This window comes from Glycine soja, chromosome 5 (assembly GCF_004193775.1).
Source record: "Glycine soja cultivar W05 chromosome 5, ASM419377v2, whole genome shotgun sequence".
Classification (NCBI taxonomy): Eukaryota; Viridiplantae; Streptophyta; class Magnoliopsida; order Fabales; family Fabaceae; genus Glycine; species Glycine soja.
The window spans coordinates 20,070,010-20,091,283 of NC_041006.1; the positions used below are offsets into that span (position 1 = coordinate 20,070,010).

The window sequence follows — 21,274 nt, forward strand, 5'->3', positions numbered from 1 at the left end:
TCACTTTCGTAAAATATTATATATATATATAGAAATTGCTAACATAAACTCATTAAAAAATTAGAAGGTGTATGTTAGTATTCAAATTTTTTCAGTTGGACTAAAAAATTAATATTTTATTTATTTATTTTAGATCCACGTCAATTAAACGACTGTTATGTAATTTTTTATTTTAATAGATCATATATATACAAATCATATGTAGTTTAATATTTTTAGGAGTTATTTTAAAATTAATTATTAAAAATTACTTTATATGTTGTCATTACAATTTCATATGATTTTTTCCCTCGGTTCACAGTTTCCACGATCATTAAAACAAATAAATGTTATATATATATATATATATATATATATATATATATTATTTACCTTGGGTACATTTAAAAAAATCTAAATTTATAATCTATTAAAATAGTTCAAAACTACAAGTAACTCTATATAAGCAAATCTCTTTATTAAATCTCTTTTACATATTGTTGAATTGTGTTATATTTTATTAAATTTAATTTTTTAATTTATTTACAATTTTATTTTTGTCAATATCTTTTATTTATTGATATTTTAAAGCTAGTTAAAGTGTAAATAACAAATATGAATACAAATACTTAGGTATCTAATAGATAAGAATACAAGTATTAAATTTAATAGTAGTGCATATATAGAAATTGATTTATATTTTTTTTAAAAAAATTAAGTTTGAGGTGGTATACTATAAGTCTATAACACCTTACTCAGTTTCTTTCTTAAAAAAATAAACCTTACTCATTTTCTGCCTATTCCCATCCTTAATTACAACAGTTAATCTTCATTTCAACGATTACTGTCTTATCTCGATAATGAAATTTAACAGTAACCATTGATTTTAATTAAGAACCTTTCTAATAATATTTACATTTCTGTAACTAAATGTTGGCCTAAATTTAATAGTTAAGAACATTTACCATAAGATAGTAGTAGTTTTTTTCAAAAAAGGCTTTTATAAAAACAAACAGCCTGAAAAGGTGAAAACAACATATATGAAAAAAATAGAACCTGAAGGATGACGGTCAATTGGTCAACCATAATCCGTCCAATAAACACTGTCGCTTTTAATGTAATAATAAACAACAATAAAAGTAAGAAAAAAGAAAAGCAAATGCAACCACATCATTTACTCACAAGCCACACAGCATCGACAGGGTCATAAACTGATACATAATAAATGAAGTAAATAAATAAATAATTAGTAGTTGGACTTGGATTGTTTGTCCTTCTGCAATAGGAGGCGGTGTTAGCTTAAAAGTTACAATATATTTTCTGTTTTCATACAATTGGAAATGATCGAATTTTGTTTTTTTAAAATTTTTAGTATTTTTTTCTTTTCATGTAAAATTAAAATGTTATTTTTTTAGGTTCATATATCCGAATTTAGGTATATTATTATTTTTTTATATTAATTATATATTTACATTGATTATATATATAATTTATGTAAAAATTATAATTATAGGTTTGAATTTATTTAAATCTAACTCTAAATTATGATTGGACACATTTCAAATATGAGAAAAAATACACTAAAAAAATTTGCATGTAAAATTTAAACATTTTTAATTTGATGAGAAAGAAAAATATTTTTAAGCTAGTTTAAAAGACAAATAAATAAATAAATAAATAAAAATGAAGGAGAAAAAAAGATAGTGGCAGAGAGGGAAGGGAAGAGTCAAAACAGTTGGAAGCCGGGACCAGACACGAGGAGCAGAAGAGAAAGGAAGAAAAAAGAATCCATCAAATGAAAAACAAAGAACGAAGAGTCATAACAAATAAATAAAAAATAGAGAAAATAGATGCAGAGTGTGTGTGTGAGAGAGTGTGCATCTCCATGGCCATAGAAGATAACATAGAGAACTAGGAGTAGTGAAGGAGAAGAAAAGTGACACCGATAGTGCTGCTGTTGTTTGTTGTTGGTGGTGTTGCTTAGTGGTTTCTGCTCCGCTACTCTTCATCAAACGACGCTTTTTTTTTTTTTTGTTTGTTTGTTTGTTTCTTTCTTCTTCGTTTTCTCTCAACAACCACCACTTCCTCTCTCTCTTGCTGTTTAATCCACCTTCCTTCTCTCTACCTCTCTCTCTTCTCTTGTTGCTGTTTGCTGCTGCAACGTTTTCCTTCATTCTAATCCTAACCGTTCAGTCAGACACACATATTCACACACTTTTTTTTGGCGCTTTCCGATGGAAGCATCGGAGATTTGTTCCGTCAAAGTCGCTCTTCATATTCGTCCTCTCATTGCCGATGAACGACAACAAGGTTGCATTGAATGTGTTTCCGTTACGCCTTCGAAGCCTCAGGTACTCTCTTCTTCTTCTTTCACCTCATCTTTTTTTTTTTCTTTTCTAATTTTAATTCCAGCTTTATGTTTTTTTTTACGATAATAGTGATAATAAATGTAATAATTATTATTATTAGCTTTGTCGTTTAGCGAATAATTCATTAATTTATGGCGTCTTCTTTTTTTGGGCACCGGGGTTAGCTTAATTATCATTTAGAAGATTCTTTCTTTCTTTTTATGTGAATATAAAAAATTATTTATGGCTGCATTTATGAATTATGATTTCCTTTTTGTTTACTTACGATGGAAACTTCAAATTTGATTCAATCCCCTTGTAGAAAAAATAATAATTAAAAAGTAAAATTGGAAGTCAGCTTCAGAGGTTTCTCGCACTTGCAGTTTTGGGTTGTTTGATTTGATAAAATTGTTGTTCGAAAGTATAACTGGGTTTTATTTTTATACGTTATTACTATTATTATTTATTATCATCATTATTAGTCATGGCTCATGTTACTATAAGTGAGGCATTTTCCTCTTTCATGCCATGAGTACCCTCGTCCTATTTTGGATTGGTTTCTCGTTCCTTTTCTTTGTCTTACTCGCACTGAATTTGATCCATGGGAATAAAAATTTGCCATTGCAGATCATTTCAGTTCTGGAAATTTATATCATGTTGTTTTAGAATTTTTAGTCAAGGACCCGAATTATGGTATTTCTCCTATTTTATTAAAGCTGAGATCAGGGAGATAAAATGATTATTGCTATAGGTCTACAGTCTTAAAACAATGAAACTTGTTCTCTTGTTTGGATCATGGACTTAAATTCCATAGAAACGTACTCTTTTGGATGGAGTTACTGTATTAAGTGAATTGAGGCAAGCTTTAAATTACGTGCATTCTATGGTGAAACCGTGAAATTCACTTTCTTTGAAGATTTTGACTATGAATTCATATTTTCTGTATTATTTCACTGTTATAAGTGGAAAAAGTACGAGTGAGCAGTGACCCTGTCACCCGGATAATCTGCACATTTCTTGTGCTCTTGGCTCCTGATAATCCTATTGTGGTATTTCAATCACCAGGTTCAAATTGGGTCGCATGCCTTTACATTTGATTATGTTTATGGTAATGGTGGATCTCCTTCAGTTGACATGTTTGAGGAATGCGTTGCTCCATTGGTTGAAGGCTTATTCCAAGGATACAACGCTACAGTACTTGCCTATGGTCAGGTTAGGTCCATCTTTCATGTCATGTACTCCTAAAGTTGAGAAAGATCATTCTGCTCATCTTTTGTATTTGACATACATATTGGTCACAGACAGGATCTGGGAAAACATATACCATGGGAACTGGCTATAATGACAATTGTCGGAGCGGATTAATTCCTCAGGTTATGAATGCCTTTTTCAACAAGATTGAAACACTAAAGCATCAAACGGAATTTCAGTTGCGAGTCTCCTTCGTTGAGGTATATCCACTATGCTATGCTGGTTTGAGTATGCAGAATCTACATATGTTCAAAGATTAGGTTTATTTTTTAAATTTGAGCCTTTATATGGTAGGTTCAAATAACTAGTCAAATTATGGATGTTTCATGTGAAATGTTTTTCCACACAGCAGTTTATTTTGCAACATAGCTACGAGCCTCCAATTAGCTGGCTTCATAAAAAATGGAAATGTTTCCATGAATTCTTATTCTTGTCAAGGACTTAATAGTGCATTTGATTTTGAAGATTTTGAAGGAAGAAGTGAGGGACTTGTTGGATATGGTATCCATGGGCAAACCAGAAACCTCTAACTCTAATGGCCATTCTGGAAAAGTAACTGTTCCTGGGAAGTCACCAATTCAAATTCGTGAAACATCAAATGGAGTAATAACACTGTCAGGAATAACTGAAGTTCCTGTAAGTACATTACATGATATGTCTTCTTACTTGGAACAGGGTTCTTTAAGCAGGGCAACAGGAAGTACAAATATGAACAACCAGTCCAGGTAAATGAGTTCTCAGTCTTCCTTGTTCACCTAAATAAATGATACTTGATGCTGCCAATTTGTGTTTGGATACTTTGGAAAATTGAAGCTGTTTCTTTACACTGTGGACAGTGGCATAGTGCCTTGCGATATTTTAATGTTCGATGTGAATTTTAACATTCTTTCATTGTAAACTTTTTCATGCCAACACCACTGGCAGGTACTACCTTTGGTCCTTTTTATAGGAACCTTTTGGCAAGTTTGCCTTAGTCCTTTTTATAACATCCCCTGCAAAAGTCTACTGCATAATTTTTTTAAAATGCCCTTAATTACTTAACAGTTTTTCTTGTCAATAATAACAATACATGTGGTAAATTTATTTCTTAAACTCTCTCTCACATGATGATAATGGAAGATCACTAGCTAGAACATAAGTGGAGATAAATTGATTAATTTGGAAGAGAAAGATTAAGAGAATGAGGCCCCATTAATTTAAGGATAATTCTGACAAATACCAATAACTAAATCCCTTAATTCTTGTGAAGTGGTTAAAGGGGTTCTATATATATGGCCAGAGGTGACAGTGGATAAGCAATAAGCAATTCCTGTAATTTGAGTAATTTCAAATTCTAAATTGTGCTGATAGTATTAGGAAGGTGAGTTCTGAATGAAAAATCATCCTTTTGTATTGTAAAATCAGATGATGTTCTCTAAGTGGAATTATCTCAATTTTTTTTTTTGGACAGCAAAAGTATATTTTATAGATAAAAGTACCAGAGGTACTAAAGATACAATATAGTTATAGTTTTAGATAGACTAATAGCTATAAAGAATCAGGCTGTATATCAGTCTAATCAGTCCAGAATTCTCGACATCCAATACAACACCTTGCCCCACAGGTTTTTGTTTCCTAATTACAAAAGCCATCTATTAGGTTGCTAGATCACTGATTATAGTGCATAGAAAAATTTTTCTCCATAGCTCTAAGCCATGTCCAGTGCAAAAACACAGCATCCTCCAGCAGCTTGATTCCATTGAATTGTGCATTCTGGAAAATGACCTCATTCCTATGCTTCCATATAGACCAATTTAAGGCTATCCACCAAGTCTTCCATCTGTTATACCTCTGCGATCCTGGCTTCCCATGTACATGCTGCAGAAAGTGTTGTCTTGTGTTAATTGGAGACACCCCCAAGGATCTCACCCAAGTTTGAGATTCCCACCATAGAGGTAGTATTTTATTGCATTCAAAAAATATGTGGGATGCATCCTCCTCCCTAATTCTGCAAAATGAACAGAGGGTATCTTCCAGCACCACTTGTCTTCTATGCAGGTTCGACTTAGTCGGTAGTCGATCTCTAATTAGCCTCCAAGCAAAGATTGATGCCTTTGCAGGAATCTTTAGCTTCCATAATCTTGAAGTGCTCCATCCTGATCTTCACCCTCTAAATGACCCTGCAGCAATTTATAGACACTCCTTGTCGAATAAATTCCATTAGGCTCATGTTTCCATACCCAGCTATCAGGTACTTGTTGTTGAATAGCTGTGAGAGCTCCCTCATAAATTCGTATGTAGAGTCAGCTTCATTATCAAATAATTGCCTTCTCCAGGTCAGATTCCATTCCCAGGATGTATCAGAAAAACTTCCCACTTGCTGGATAAGGTTGTGTTACTGTCTAGATATCTAATATAGCCTTGGAAATTTCTGCATTAATGCTACTCCTTCACCATTCCAGCAATCTTCCCAAAATTTGATTTTATCACCCGACCCCACATTCCATGATAATCCAGATTGCATCACATTATTCAGCTGCTGCTCCTGTGTGACCACCATTAGATCCTGCCACCACAATGACTCATTAGTGCCTCTTTTACCTTCAGTCAATGCTCTCCACCCGCCATACTTAGACTCCAATATTCTTACCCACAACTCTTTTTCTTGGTGAATCATATCCCACTTCCACTTTCCGAGTAATGCTTTGTTGAAGTTACGGACATCTTTTATCCCCAAACCCCCTTTTTCTTTTGGGAGGCAAACTGATTCCCATTTCACCCATGCAATCTTCCTTTGATCCAAACCTCCACCCCATAAAAACCTGCGCTGAATTGTGATTAGTTTTTCTGCTACTTTGCTAGGCAACCTGAAAAAAGAAAGAAAATAAATTGGGATAGATGATAGTGTGGATTGTATGAGTGTCACTCTCCCCCCAAAGGATAGGTATCTTTGCTTCCATCTAGACAATTTTCTCTCACACTTCCTAATCATCGGATCCCACAGCTCACAATGCCTTGGGTTTGCCCCAATAGGTATACCCAAATAAGTGAAAGGCATGGCCAAAATTCTGCAATTCAGATATTCTGCTGCCTCTTTAGTCCGCAGGTCTGATTTTCCAAAGGCCATAAGGCTGTTTTTCGCAAAATTTATTTTGAGACCAGAAGCTAATTCGAATCCCCGCAGAATTGCCTTAATTGCCTTTATGTTTTGAATGGTGGCCTCCCCGAAAAATATAGTATCATCTGCATATTGCAGAAAGCTAACTGGAATATTGTTTTTTCCCACAGCAAATGCGGTGTAGATGTTCTTATTGATTGCTTCCCTCATGAGACCCGCTAAGGCTTCCGCTACAATGTTAAACAACAAAGGTGCTAACGGGTCGTCTTGTCTAAGTCCTCTTTGCGGAGAGAATTGGGGAGTAGGGCTGCCATTAACCAAAATAGATATGGAGGCAGATTTAACACAGCCCTGGATCCACTTGATCCATTTATTGCAGAAACCCATCCTGCGCATCATGTATGTTAGAAAATTCCACGAAACAGAATCATAAGCCCTTTCAAAGTCTGCTTTAAATACTAAACACAATTTCTTTCTTCTTTTTGCTTCCTCCACTACTTCATTGGCAGTAATTGCACTGTGTAGTAGCTGCCTTCCAGCTACAAAAGCAGATTGTCTTTCATCTATAATGTTTGGCATGATTCTCTTCAACCTATTTGCTAAGAGTTTGGCCACGATCTTATAGACGCAACCTATTAATGAAATAGGTCTGAATTCACTCAGATTTTGAGGGTCCTGCACTTTAGGAAGTAAAGCAATGAAGGATGCATTTCCTCCTTTTGGGAAGATCCCATTTGCGTGGAATTCATAGAGAAATCTGATGATGTCTGGTTTGAGAAGGTGCCAAAATTGCTTGATGAACTTGAAGTTCAGTCCATCCGGGCCCGGACTTTTGTCATTACCACACTCCCAAACTGCCCTCTTAATTTCATCCTCTGAAAAACATCCTACAAGCATCTGATTTTGCTGCTGGTCAATACTCTTGAAGCTAACACCATTCAGTTTAGGTCTAGTCAGTTCGGGCTCTTGATATCGCCGTTGGATAAATCTGAATATTTCTTCTTTCACTGTGGCAGGTTCATCAACCCATGCACCTTCAATATGCACTCCATTTACTGCATTGGATCTCCTATTTGAGTTAAGCAGTAGGTGAAAATACCGGGAATTACAGTCACCTTCCTTTACCCACTTCGATCTTGCTTTCTGCCTCATAATTGACTCATGGTATTGAGCAGCTAACCACAGGTCCTGCTGTAACGTTTTCCTTTTCATACATTCATCAGGGGATAGCTGCCTATCAGCTGACTCGATTTCCAGCTTGTTTATTTCCTCCTCTAAGTCCTGGACCTTCTTAAAGGTTCCTCCAAAATGCTCCTTGTGCCACAGCTTCAGCTTCTCTTTAAGATGTTTAATTTTTTCTGAGAACAAATCCTCCCCAGTGGAATTATCTCAATGGTAGAGAAAAATAACAAAAAACCTTCCTCATAAAAGTTACTATTATTTTCTTTTGTATATTTTATAGATTATCAATAATTTGGTTTGGACTGATTTTTCTTGAATATAGCTTCTACTGTTTTTTTTTTTTTTGTCTTTTCCCTAATAGGAGTAAGTTTTAACTTTGTATTGTAATTTCCATTGGATTCTAAACCTTCGCAACAGATTTGAGTGATGGAAAAGTGTTTTTTATATGGTTACCATTATATTTAATCTTTTTAATCTAATAACTTGTGGTTCCTTTTTTGCTTGTATTAGTCGATCACATGCCATTTTCACAATCACACTACAACAGATGCGCAAACTCCATTCTGGTTCTCCCATCAATGACTCTTCAGACGAGGATATGGGTGAAGAATACCTTTCAGCAAAGCTCCATTTGGTAGATCTAGCTGGATCTGAACGAGCTAAAAGAACAGGTTCTGATGGTGTTCGTTTGAAAGAAGGTTGGTAATGCATGATTAACTTGAATATAATGATAATGACATGTATACTTTTGTTTCAAAATACCATGTCAGAAATACTGTTTAAATAATTGAAACTGATAATGACAAAGATTTAATGACTTTGTTTTATAATAGGTATACACATCAATAAAGGTCTTCTTGCTCTTGGTAATGTCATAAGTGCACTGGGGGATGAAAAAAAGAGGAAGGAGGGTGTGCATGTTCCCTATCGGGATAGCAAACTCACTCGACTCTTACAGGTCAGAATAACATTTTGTTGTTTGACATACTAGTTATATATATAAACACAGACTATCAATGTATGGTTCAAACATCAAGATTTGGTCCTTTCACAATAAACTACTCCTCTCAGGTGATATGTATATATATCATTGATTCATCATATTGTTGCTATTGGGATAGATTTTAGATTTGTCTATACTTGTTCATTGTCTCATGTTTTTACCATTATGAAATCAGATATACCATAGCTTTCCTTTTGGCAGTATTATGCAATGTCTAAAAATTCCTTGTAATGGATTACGTATCTTAACATATATTCTTTATATATTTCAAAGTTTCAAAAAGCTTTAAGGATTCTATCTCCTGTATAAATATTTCTGGACTCCAACTTATTTGTGGCTTTAAAGCTTTTGAAGGAACTAACTACTGAATAAAAAATTCAAATCAAAGTATTCCGTATTGAATAATTGAATTTCGGTGTTACAAAATAATAGCTACTGCTTATCTGTATCTACTATATGGGGTCTGTTAGCTTGATATTTTCTTGAGTTTACCCTTTCCATTCAAGGAAGAATTCTTAGTTTATTAATGTCTGTCTTTAAGAATCTTTTGATCCCAAGCCACTGGTCCTTGTTGCAGGATTCACTTGGTGGAAACAGCAAAACTGTCATGATAGGTAATACTGCTGAGCATTGATTCATGTCTCAAAAAATTTGTTTTTAAGCATGTTCCTCTTTTCCTCATGTTCAATCCACTTAAAATGTTAAATATTCCTTTCATTGAGTTCATTTTGTTTTAGTTGAAGCCAGCTTATTGCAGGGGATAATTTTATCTTGTTAATGTATGAGCCAGTTAACTAATTTCACCTTCTTGTTGGGTATCTTCTGATTATATACCACAAAATTAGATGGGTAGTATTTTCATCTTTCTTATTATAAGAAAACTTAACTATGCTCTGTTTTACATTCCATTTATGCTAATCTCTTTTTATCATAATAAGAACACAGTAAGGTAACAATTAGATTGGTCAAGCGGAAAAAGATACTCTATGAGCACATCTGATTTATTTACGGACTTTTTGAATGTTGATTGAGAAACAATTCATCAAAGCATTGGGGAGGCCCATTAAATAAAAGATGAAATTGGACCACATACACATAATTCAACATGCAGTTTGGCAGAAAAGATTCTGATGTCAGGCATTTCTGCCAATTTCATTGCTATTCAGATAAATGCATTTGCTGACTTTGTACTCTACAAGATGAAATTAAAAGATTCTTTTTCTTCTTTTAGACATTTATTGGATACTGTATTGTCTATATCTAATATAGATAATGAATTATTTTTAACCTAATCAAAGTAAATTTTTTACATGCTTTTCAATCACAAAATGGTTACCCTTTCCTCAGCTTGCATTAGTCCTGCTGATATCAATGCTGAGGAAACTCTCAATACTCTCAAGTATGCAAACCGTGCTCGCAATATTCAAAATAAGCCTGTGGTAAGTTTCCACAATTCTTTGTTACTTAAGTTATTGTCCTGTTCTTTGCCTTAGGAAGATGAGGAAATTCATTCTGGTCTAGTTTCATATGTTATAATCTATATTGTTAATTTTACAGGTTAATCAAGATTTCATCTCCAATGAGATGCAGCAATTGCGCCAGCAGTTGAAGTACTTGCAGGCTGAACTTTGTTTTCAGGGAGGAGTTCCTGCTGATGAAGTGCGGGTATTTATCATAACTGAAACTTGCATGTTAAATTGGCATGAGTTTATTTGAGTTTCGTGCACAGCATGCTGCTTTTCTTGTACAGGTTCTCAAGGAAAGGATTGCTTGGCTTGAGTCTACTAATGAGGACCTCTACAGAGAACTTCACGAATATCGCAGTAGATGTGCTTTTGTAGGGAGATGTGAAATTGATGAACCTGTATGTGAATAAGAAAATCTTTAGAACTTAAATGCTTGTCTGTTACTTTTTCTTATGTAGATTAAATATCATTGACATAATTTTTTTTCTTTTCTCAGGATGGACACATTTATCTCATGAAAACCGATGGGCTTGAGAGGCGGTTTCAGAGCTTAGATTCATCTGATCATTCCCTGGTTGGAAGTCTATCAGGTCGACATTTATTAAGTTGTATTTTGAGTCATAAGAACCTAGTTGATTTTAAGGATTTCAATATATAGGAATTTGAAACCCAGCAGAGGGGGAGAGGAAATAGATAACTCAGCCCCCTGCCTCCATTTTTCTGTAAAATTATATGAGCTTTTATTCCTAGTTCCCACTTCGAGTACATAGGGATTTACACCTTTATGGAAGGTGTGCATCGTCTTGCAATGACAGTGGAGTCTAGAGATGAATGATATTGGATTAAGCAATGGTTTAATACTTGGTCATTAGATTATGTGTTTGAGATATTGAGTTGTTCCCCACTATGTTAGTTTGGAATTTGGATTTGTTGAGTGAAGCTCTTATACTTTTGGTTCAGTCTTCAACATTTGGACACTATCTCCTTCTCTTTCCCCATGTTTCAGGTGAGGATTCTAGGGAAACTGATGAAGCAGCAAAAGAGTTGGAGCATGTACTATTTCAAAATACCATGGATAAAGAGATGAATGAGTTGAATAAGCACTTGGAGCAGAAAGAGGTTTTATTTTTACTATTTGTTGATTTGTTTCTAAATTGTATATATAATGAGTGATTGTAAATGTCTCCTTAGAAAGTTATGTTTTAATCTAATCTAATTATGCATATTTCGGAGTTCATTTTATGCAATAGACATCAAATTTGATAAGATGCGAACTTATGAATCTCTGTATTGTATTAATATATCTCAGAAGCAATCTTAGTGGCTTCTATCTTGCTATTGAGAAGTCAGTACAAACAATTCAAAAGTACTAGCAAAGTCAGTTCCTTTCAAAAAGCAGCATGGATATGAATGAGTTAAATAAGTGCTTGGAGCAGAAAGAGGTTTCATTTTATAATATGTTAATTTGTTTTTAAATCCTATATATAAAATTGTAAATGTTTCCTAAGAAAGTTATTTTTTTAATCTAATTATGCACATTTCGGAGTTCCTTTTATGTGAAAGACATCAAATTTGATTATGTATTGTATTAATATATCTCAGAAGCAATCTTAGTGGCGTCTATCTAGCTATGGGAAGTCAGTACAAAAAATTCAAAGTATTAGCAAAGCCAGTACCTTTAAAAAAAAAACCAGGAAGGGTACTGGAATGTTCTAGTTGTTTAATTAATTGATCCATATGCTATCGCTAAGACCAACAGAGCCACAGAATATATCTGTACATGCAGTGTTGAACTTTATGGTGTTTCTCATGTGGGTGAAGATTAGGCTTTTTGCTATATCATTCTCTATTATGATCACAGATTCACAGCAGAGAGATGAAATTTCAACTGAGTATCTGATTCTATCGCCCCTTTTTTTCTTGCAGTCTGAGATGAAGCTCATTGCAGTTGATACTGAAACACTCAAACAGCACTTCGGGAAGAAAATTTTGGAACTTGAGGAGGAGAAAAGAAAAGTGCAGGTTGAACTGGACTTGTTTAATTTTAAATATCTATCAAGTGCCACGCAAGAAATCTCTACTTTTCATGGTGATGGATTTTGGACTTGTAATGACAGGAAGAGAGGGACCGTTTATTTCATGAGGTAGAGAATCTTGCTGCTAATTCAGATGGACTAGCACACAAAACTCAAGATGTTCGTGGCCAAAAATTGAAAGCATTGGAAGCACAGGTGATTTTTTTACATGCACTAATGTCATTCTCGAGTCAAAAGGTTGTCATTCTTGACCAATAATTTTTTTCATTTGTTTTTTCGAATAATGAAACATCAGATTTTAGACCTCAAGAAGAAACAAGAAAGCCATGTGCAACTATTAAAGCAAAAGGAGAAGAGTGAAGAAGCTGCAAAAAGACTGCAGACTGAGATACAATATATCAAGTCTCAGAAGGCCAGTTTCCATTTGTTGAGCTGATTAATTATAAGATTTTCTTTTCCATATCTGACAGTTGTATTTATGTACATTGCAGGTTCAGTTGCAGCATAAAATGAAGCAAGAAGCAGAACAATTTCGACAATGGAAGGCTTCTCGTGAGAAAGAGCTACTCCAGGTGGTTTGCTTAATTTTATAAAGATGTCAATTGTCATCATAATAGTTTAAAAAATGCACAAGAATTTCATTGTGCCTTACTGTGATTAACTTGAGGCCATTTTCTACACTGAATGCATGATTGTGCGCACCTTTTAATGTATGTGTTTTGTCTCAAAACATATGGCATGCCAGATTTTTTTATGAAAACTGGATCAGAATTACAGAAATAAAACTGCCTAACTTGCAGAACTTTGAGGGCCTGCACCTCCCAATGCCCAAAGGGCCCACCCAATTCTCTCACAAATGACAAAACTCGTTTGTCTCTCCCCTTCCTACTTATTTATAGGCAACATGCCTTATTCAGTAACTCACTAGTCACCAATGTAATTAACTTATGGGTAACTAACCTGTCATAATAATACTAGGGTTTACCTAACAATTTTAGTTGAATGTTGTAATCTTTATGTGCTTCTGACCCCATCAACTTATGGAATCCGTGATTGCATATTGCATTAAATGACTACTTTAAATATAAAACCATTTGACTTTTCATCTAACAGTTTTTAAATTTTGTGATAGCTGTTCATGACATGCTATGACCAAGTGGTCAAGAGTTTGATTCTTGACGTCCCCATTCTTTTAAATAAAAGTTGAATTTATGCACAATAGAAGGTGCATCTATGCTTTTTTTTTTTTTTTTCGGCAAATATGTTAGTTGTTAGTTTCTTAGTATTTTGTTAGTGGGAGGTATTCAAACCCACAACCTCTTCCTCCCCCTTCTCCCTTCAATCACCAAGTCAACCTTATGACTCCAAGGTGCATTTATGTTACCCATACTTCACTCCCAAAGGGTGGTTATGTGAGGGGACATGGTAATTGTAAACCATTTGTAAGCCTTCACCGAACGACTTATGCTTTTGGGAAACTTGGTCTTCGACAACTACATTTTTATTTGAGATAAAGTGACAAAAAAATAACTATATGTTAGTTATTGAAATTCTTCATTTAGGAAACGGTGTCTTTGTTTGTTGTGCTTTCTACTTGATAGATTTGCATTGGATTTGTCCCCTAAAAATTAATCATGCTGTAGTTGTGGTTAAAACATGGACTAATATGTGTGGTTGTGCCATATTACTGTAATTTTAATCTTGATTTTTTATTTTTTGCAGTTGAAAAAGGAGGGAAGAAAAAATGAGTATGAAAGGCATAAGCTTGAGGCTCTAAACCAGCGTCAGAAAATGGTAAGTTAAAGATATAAAATTAGATGGGAAATTGGCGCGTGATTGTTATGGAATGAGAATGAAGTGAGTAGGTGGTTAACTATTATCTGCAGGTTCTTCAAAGGAAGACAGAGGAAGCAACAATGGCTACGAAAAGGCTAAAAGAATTGTTGGAAGCCCGCAAATCTTCTCCTCGTGACAACTCTGGTAGAACTAGACTTGGAATTACTTTCTTTTTACTATATATTCTAGTTTGCTAACTATTTTGCTGTGTCTTTCAGTTTATTCAAATGGGCATCTACAGCCCGCGCTGGTAATAACCTATACTTGGCCTATATATTATGCAATTTGTCAGCTTAAGAGTCAACCAAAAATGTTTTGCTGGTTAACTTTGAACCAACCATAAATGAAACAATGCCTGATAGATGAGGAAAGGGGTATGTTAGGAAATATCTTTGGTGTTGGATCAAGTGGTCTCGGAATAATTAAAAAGGGGGGTTGAATTAATTATGAACGTGTCTTGACTAATTAAAAATTTATCCTTCTTAATGTTACTAGATTCAAATAAGCTTTTACTACTAAGTTAATAAAGTAAATAATAGAAATAAAAACTTAACCAAAAGTAAAAGTGATACTTAAAAGTACACAGCGGAAATTAAAGAGTGTAGGGAAGAAGAAGACAAATACAAGATTTATACTGATTCGGCCACAAACCGTGCCTACATCCAGTCCCCAAGTAATTTGTGGTTCTTGAGATTTCTTTCAATCTTGTAAAATCCTATAAGCCAAAGATCCACAAGGGATGTACCCTCCCTTGTTCTCTTTGAAAAACCAAGTGGATGTATTCTCCACTTGAACTGATTCACAAGAGATGTACCTTCTCTTGTTCTCAGTATAACAATTCCCAAGTAGATGTACCCTCTACTTGTACCACAAAGGATGTATCTTCCAATGTGTTGGGACAAAGAATTCTCTGACGGTTAGTTCTTTGAACCTTTGTAAGGAGAAACAAAAGATATCTCAGACGGTTAGTTCTTTGAGATCTTTTGTTTAAGAGGAAGGGAAGAATCAAAAGAATTCTAAGGCGGTTAGTCCTTTGAATCTTTTGTAAGGGAAAAGAGAGACACAAAAGAATTCAGGCGGTTAGTCCTTCGTTCTTTTGACAAAGGGAGAAGAGAATGAAAAATATGAATATCAAAAGTTTTTGATCAAAAAACTTTTCTTGGAAGAGAAAGTGTTGAACAAAAACTTTTAGAAAGATGAAGAAAAATGAATTAGAAAGTTCTGTTAAAAGTGTTGAAAGAGATGAAAGAAGATATTGAGAGATGTTGAAAGATTGATTCAAGGATGTTGAAAGAAGATGATATAAAAGAAAGATGATTGATAATATTATTTTAAAACTCATGTCATGATCACATATTTATAATCTCTTGATGACTCAAGTCAAAGTTTGTGACTCTTAGCAATTTTTTTAAAAACTAGTCACTTAAAAAAGTTGTGACTTTTAAAAAAATCTTCAGAAACAAGTCACTTGAAGAATTGTGACTTTTGAAAATGTATTTTTCGAAATCAGTCACTGGTAATCGATTACCATTAAGGTGTAACCGATTACACATCAACAGATGTGACTCTTCATTTTGAATTTTAAAAATTAAAATGTTTAGAAGTTTTGGTAATCGATTACAGGTATTGTGTAATCAATTACACAAGTTTAAAATACTTTAAAACTGTTTAAACATAAGTTATAACTCTTGAAATTTGAAATCTTAACGTTTTAAAACACTGGTAATCGATTACCAGAGAGTAAAACTCTTTGGTAATGATTTTGTGAAAACTTCTTATGCTACTCAATATTTTGAAAAACTTTTTTAGTACTTATCTTGATTAAGTCTTCTCTTGATTCTTGAATCTTGATTCTTGAAACTTGATTCTTGAATTTTTGGATTTTGCTTGACTCTTGATTCTTTGGCATCATCAAAATAACCTTGGAAGACATTGCTTCCACACTTGAAAGAGCTAAGAGCCATAGTAACTGTCAGTTAATTAGAACAATTAGGATAACTAACTGTTAGTTTGTTAAGAAACTATAAAGAGTCTATTAGAGGGGAGTTAGAGGGAATGGGGGATTAGGAAATGGAGGATGGTGAGACCTCGAAACTCATGTATTTTTTCTCGGGTGTTGGAGGTACCACAATAATAATACACACATTCTCTGTTTCGGGTTTAGTTTTATCAACTGATATCAGAGCTCTTATCTAGGAGCATGGGAACAGTTAATGGTGATGTAGGCGAACGTGAGAATGGAGACACGCATGGAAGCCATGGAGAAGGTGATAGAGGAGAATCGCGAAGCGGTGGAGGCGCGATTGATTTTGATAGAAGGAATGATACAATGATTAGCAGCGGCATGGATGAAAAAAACCTCCTGAATCGAACGTTCATGTGGACAATTCGATAGGAGGGAATAAGGGGAACGTTGCCCAAGGCAGAAATCGGTGGAGAACTCTTGAAATGCCAATATTCAAGGAAGAAGATCCGATGGGCTAGTTAACGAAGATAGAAAGGTATTTTCAGTAGCAAGCTGTAAGAGAAGAGGATAAGCTTGAAGCAGTGATGGCACGGAGAAGCTCTAGGGTGGTTCAAATGGTGGGAATCTTGGAACCCAAACCATTCTTGGGAAGGGTTCAAGATTGCAATCTCCCAAAGGTTTCAAGCGTCTAACCTAGGGAATCCTTTCAGGCATTGCTGGCACTGGAACAAGAAGAAACAGTGCAAGAATTCATAGGCCAATTCGAGAAGCACATCGGAATGGTGAAGGGATTGGAGGAACCATTTTTGGTGGAGTTGTTTCTCAAGGGGCTAAAAGAAGAGATCAACACTGACGTAAGGCTCCATGAACCAAAAAACTTGATGGAATCTATGGTCAAGGTTTGTAGGGTGGAAGATAAGAATCGAATCTTAGGAAAGTTACCCAGAGTAATTGTAAGGGGTATAATTTTCAGAAACCTAGTTATTCGGGTGAGAGATTGGTAAGGGATTGACAACCAGCAAATAGTAAGGTAGCTGATCCTATTAATTCGGCTAAAACAAGATCCAGTGGATGGCAAGGTAGAAGAACCTTCCATAATTTGTCACCCGCGAAAGGGGTATGTTAGAAAATATCCTTGGAAGAGCTAAGAGCCTTAGTAGCTGTCAATTAGTTAGAACAGCTAGGATAACTAACTGTTAGTTAGTTAAGAAACTATAAATGGTCTATTAGAGGGAATGGGGGATTAGGAAGTGGAGGGTGGTGAGACCTCGAACCTCATCTGTATTTTGTCTTGGGTGTTGGAGGCACCACAATAATAATACACACATTCTCTGTTTCTGGGGTCCAGTTCTATCACATCCTTACAGAAATTGATAATCTTTGAGCTATCAAACCAGGCTAGGATGTTAATTTGAATTGTATTTAATGAAATGAAGTCCTGCTGTTGAATTTCTCTCCTTGCATACCCTTCAAAATGACTTTTCTGTTATTTAGCATTTCAAATAAATTTTTAACATGGCTTGTGTGTCCAGGTCAATGAAAAATCCCTCCAAAGGTGGCTTGATCAGGAGATGGAGGTCATGGTACATGTGCATGAAGTTCATGCTGAATATGGCAAACAAAATCAAGTGTAAGTTTTCATGGTTCTTCCTCCTTTCTTACCTTCCAATTCTATATACCGCATTCTCAAACTATCTATTCTTCTACTATTGATTGAATTATTTTTTTTAGCCAAGCTGCACTGGAAGAAGAGTTGGCTCTACTAAAACAGGATCGGTTTTCAGATGGGCAGACTATTCCCAAAGGAAAGAGCAAATATTTGAGGTGGAAATTTTCATGCTTCAGTTTATGCATGTGGTTTTTCTATTTTGGAGCAATTCACTATTTTTTTAACTTATGTTTTCCTTGCTTCCCATTTATTAGGCTGTTATCCATGTCACCAGATGCAAAAGTTGAGAGAATAGCTTCTCTTGAGAACATGCTGTGCATGTCCTCAATTGCTTTGAAAGCCATGGCTTCCCAACTCACTGAGACAGAAGAAAAGGAACGGACATTAAATAACCGAGGTCGTTGGAACCAGCTACGCTCAATGGGAGATGCAAAGAATGTGCTTCAGTATTTGTTCAATGCTACTGCAGAAGCAAGGTGCTTTTGGAATCTTCTGAGGATCTGGTTAAGCTTTTCTAGCTTTTATTATATCAGTTAACTAGAGAGTAGAGTTATCATGTATCAATTTACAAATATGAAAATTTTCTAAGTAGTCCAAGGGTAAAAACATCTTTGGCAAGTGGCCAGCAAAACTCTAAGCTGTATGTCAGACTGTTGATACTAGATATAATGATTCCTTTCTTTTGAGATGATTCACTTTCTGAACTGGGCATTAGCTATTTTTTATCTGTTCTTTTTTTGGCTATATCAAATGCCAGTTGTTTTGAAAAATTTTAGACGCTTTTTGTTTCCTATATTCTACGTAATGGTAGCTTGCATCATCTTTAACAGGTGCGAATTGTGGGAAAAAAATATGGAACTTAAGGATTTGAAAGAACAACTAAAAGAGCTTGTAGCACTGCTACAACAAAGTGAAGCACAGAGAGAGGAACTTGTAAGGGAGCAAAAAATAAAGGAACAAGCTGTTGCCATCAGATTGAATACACCGGCATTGGTGAGATTTTACTCATTCTATTCTATTTGCAGTTAGCATAAGCTTGAGTAGTAAAATGTTTCAAATCCTATACATGGGACTGCTACAGATTGTCGGTAACAAGTATTTGAAATAGTTTAGCGCAAGATTAAAAAATCTATGTGGGATACAGTTACTTCTAATGGAGCAGATGATTTTGAAATGACTGTCTAGAATTTCATAACTATTATTTTATCACTTAATCAGAGCCCAAATCATGTTTATCAATTTTTAGATTCTTAACTAGAATTAGTTATAGTTTTGATTACATAAGAGATCCTTACAAATTTAATCTCTCATTCATTATAATTATATAAAGTTTCTGACTGAAACCAGCAGGAAAACTCTCGATCCTTGAAACACCTTGCGGATGAAATGAGTGGTCCATTATCTCCAATGTCACTTCCTGCACCAAAGCAACTCAAATTCACTCCTGGAGTTGTTAATTGGTCAGGCAGGGAGTCAGCTACATTTTTAGATGAAGCACGAAAGGTATGTCTGCTAGATTCTATTTCTCTGATGATGATAATGTTTGTTTTCCAATTAAGTTTTAATGGGTTTATAACCAGATGATACCCATTGGAGAGTTGTCAACGAAGAGGCTAGCAGCTATAGGACAAGCCGGAAAACTTTGGAAGTGGAAGAGAAGTCATCATCAATGGCTGCTACAGTTTAAATGGAAGTGGCAGAAGCCCTGGAAACTCTCAGAATGGATCAAACACAGTGATGAGACAATTATGAGGTCAAGGCCTCGAGCACAAGCTTTGATTAATGTGATATGATCTGATGTTGTTGAACTCATAGTAAAGGACATTTCCAATTCTGAATATTGACCGCGGTGTGTTTCAACACAGCTTGACAAGAGGACAGTTGATTGCAGGTAGTCTTTACCCTGTTGTTCCAAAAGCTTTTTTTAACTCCTAAGGAGGCAAGGACTGCCGAGCATTTCTCAATGTGTTTGTCATCTTTTCCTTACTTCCTAAAAAACAGTATTACATGAATTCTTCATTCTAATGAACTAATTGATTTATGCTATGGGGAAAATAAATTAAAATGAATTAATGGTGTAAAAGGAATCAAATTTCCACACAAGTTAAAATGTACTAATGAGCCTTAACTTATATGAAAGTTAGGAGTCAAAAACTTTAGTTGAAAAGTTCTCATGAACTAGAAGCTGATAGTAGTGCACGATGTAGACGCAGAATAGTCCATGCTTTTTAGTAAATTATTAGCTTCCTTTAATTGAAACTCAGATTGTGCTTCTGCACTGGAATTGTTCTCTTAATTTGCAGTATGCATGCAGGTACGATGTAAATTGGACAAGTTTCCTGGGATTTATCAGGGTCTTTTTGCTGAGGTACAGTTTGGTTGTTGGAGAAACAAATGTGAATAAAACGATACATGTATTGTTTTATTCTCATAATTCTGTGTAGCTTGTAAGTTGTAACAACACATGGTAGGCGTAGCTCCACATGGACAGTATCAGAGGTAGGAATTAGTTTTATAATATATAGGTTGATCAGGGTACGTTGCACACGTGCATAGATTAGAATATGTAGATCGTGAAGTTGCCTCATGTTAATTCTGTAGGTTTTTTGACAAATTTTGTGAATTGTGATCGATACAACGTGAAAGTCTGTTTTTTTTGACAGCTGTAATATTTCTCAAAATTGCTGTTGTTTTTTTGTCAGCTAATTGTAATTGATTCATTTTTAATTCTGAGATTGAGACCCACAACTTTCTCTGGAAACGACAAATACTTCAACTAAATTTTGAAGGCAGGTATCAAAAGGGAGTCGCACTACAAAATTAACTATCTTCCTGCATTTTAACAAACACAAACGAGACATGAAAGATAATAAAATGGAGGAAAAGCTTGAAACTTAATTCGTAACGCGACTAACAGAAACAAGGGTATATAAACAAAATTGAACTTTATTTTTTCCATTGTTTGTCCATGGATACAGTATATCTTATTAAAATATATTCCAAATTACTTAAATATTTTCATATTTACTACCTAGCGTGTACATCAACTAACACAGGTTGTTTCTCTGATCTGTACAAAACAATATTTTTCCTTTTTTATGTTTTTGATAAAATGTATTTTTAGTTTTTATTAGAGTTTAATGCCTATATACTAACACTATCAGATAATTTTACATGTCATCCAATTATTCGTCATCCTTTAAATTACTTTAAGATAATTATTTTAAAAGTTAATAAACTTATTATCTATGGTGAGTTGTGATTGAATGATTAGTGTATAATCATTTTTCTTTTTATTTTATATTCATGCACAAACATAAAAGTTTGATAATCCCTTATATAAATTAGAATAATTATTTTAAGAGAAAATAGGTTTTATCTTAATAGTGTGAAACAATTTTATATCATCATTCAATCACAATTCACCACTATGATAAATCT

General features: G+C 34.5%; 1 protein-coding gene across 2 annotated transcripts; it reads left to right on the forward strand.

The window, feature by feature from the left end:
- The first annotated feature begins 1,696 nt into the window (after window positions 1–1,696).
- LOC114412391 (kinesin-like protein KIN-4A) lies at window positions 1,697–20,566 on the forward strand. 2 transcript variants are annotated; one of them, XM_028376250.1, is made up of 26 exons: window positions 1,697–2,330; window positions 3,393–3,539; window positions 3,629–3,778; window positions 4,044–4,303; window positions 8,368–8,555; window positions 8,691–8,815; window positions 9,438–9,474; window positions 10,208–10,299; window positions 10,418–10,525; window positions 10,611–10,724; window positions 10,823–10,916; window positions 11,333–11,445; window positions 12,253–12,348; window positions 12,444–12,557; window positions 12,658–12,774; window positions 12,854–12,934; window positions 14,085–14,156; window positions 14,249–14,342; window positions 14,417–14,448; window positions 17,697–17,794; window positions 17,896–17,988; window positions 18,088–18,309; window positions 18,664–18,826; window positions 19,181–19,336; window positions 19,414–19,724; window positions 20,148–20,566. In XM_028376250.1, the coding sequence occupies exons 1-25, from the start codon at window positions 2,214–2,216 to the stop codon at window positions 19,624–19,626; spliced, it is 3,096 nt and encodes a 1,031-aa protein (XP_028232051.1). In that variant the 5' UTR covers window positions 1,697–2,213; the 3' UTR covers window positions 19,627–19,724; window positions 20,148–20,566. The 2 variants fall into 2 exon arrangements, with proteins under 2 accessions (XP_028232051.1, XP_028232052.1); XM_028376251.1 differs by having other exon boundaries at window positions 1,698–2,330; window positions 19,184–19,336.
- Window positions 20,567–21,274: the final 708 nt, after the last annotated feature.

What these genes read in the sequence shown, in the direction of transcription:
- LOC114412391 (XM_028376250.1), top strand. Translation starts at nt 2,214, where the DNA reads ATGGAAGCATCGGAGATTTGTTCCGTCAAAGTCGCTCTTCATATTCGT. An exon ending in TGAAAGCATTGGAAGCACAG is followed by an intron (nt 12,558 to 12,657) that starts GTGATTTTTTTA and finishes ATGAAACATCAG; the next exon opens with ATTTTAGACCTCAAGAAGAA. An exon ending in AATATATCAAGTCTCAGAAG is followed by an intron (nt 12,775 to 12,853) that starts GCCAGTTTCCAT and finishes TGTACATTGCAG; the next exon opens with GTTCAGTTGCAGCATAAAAT.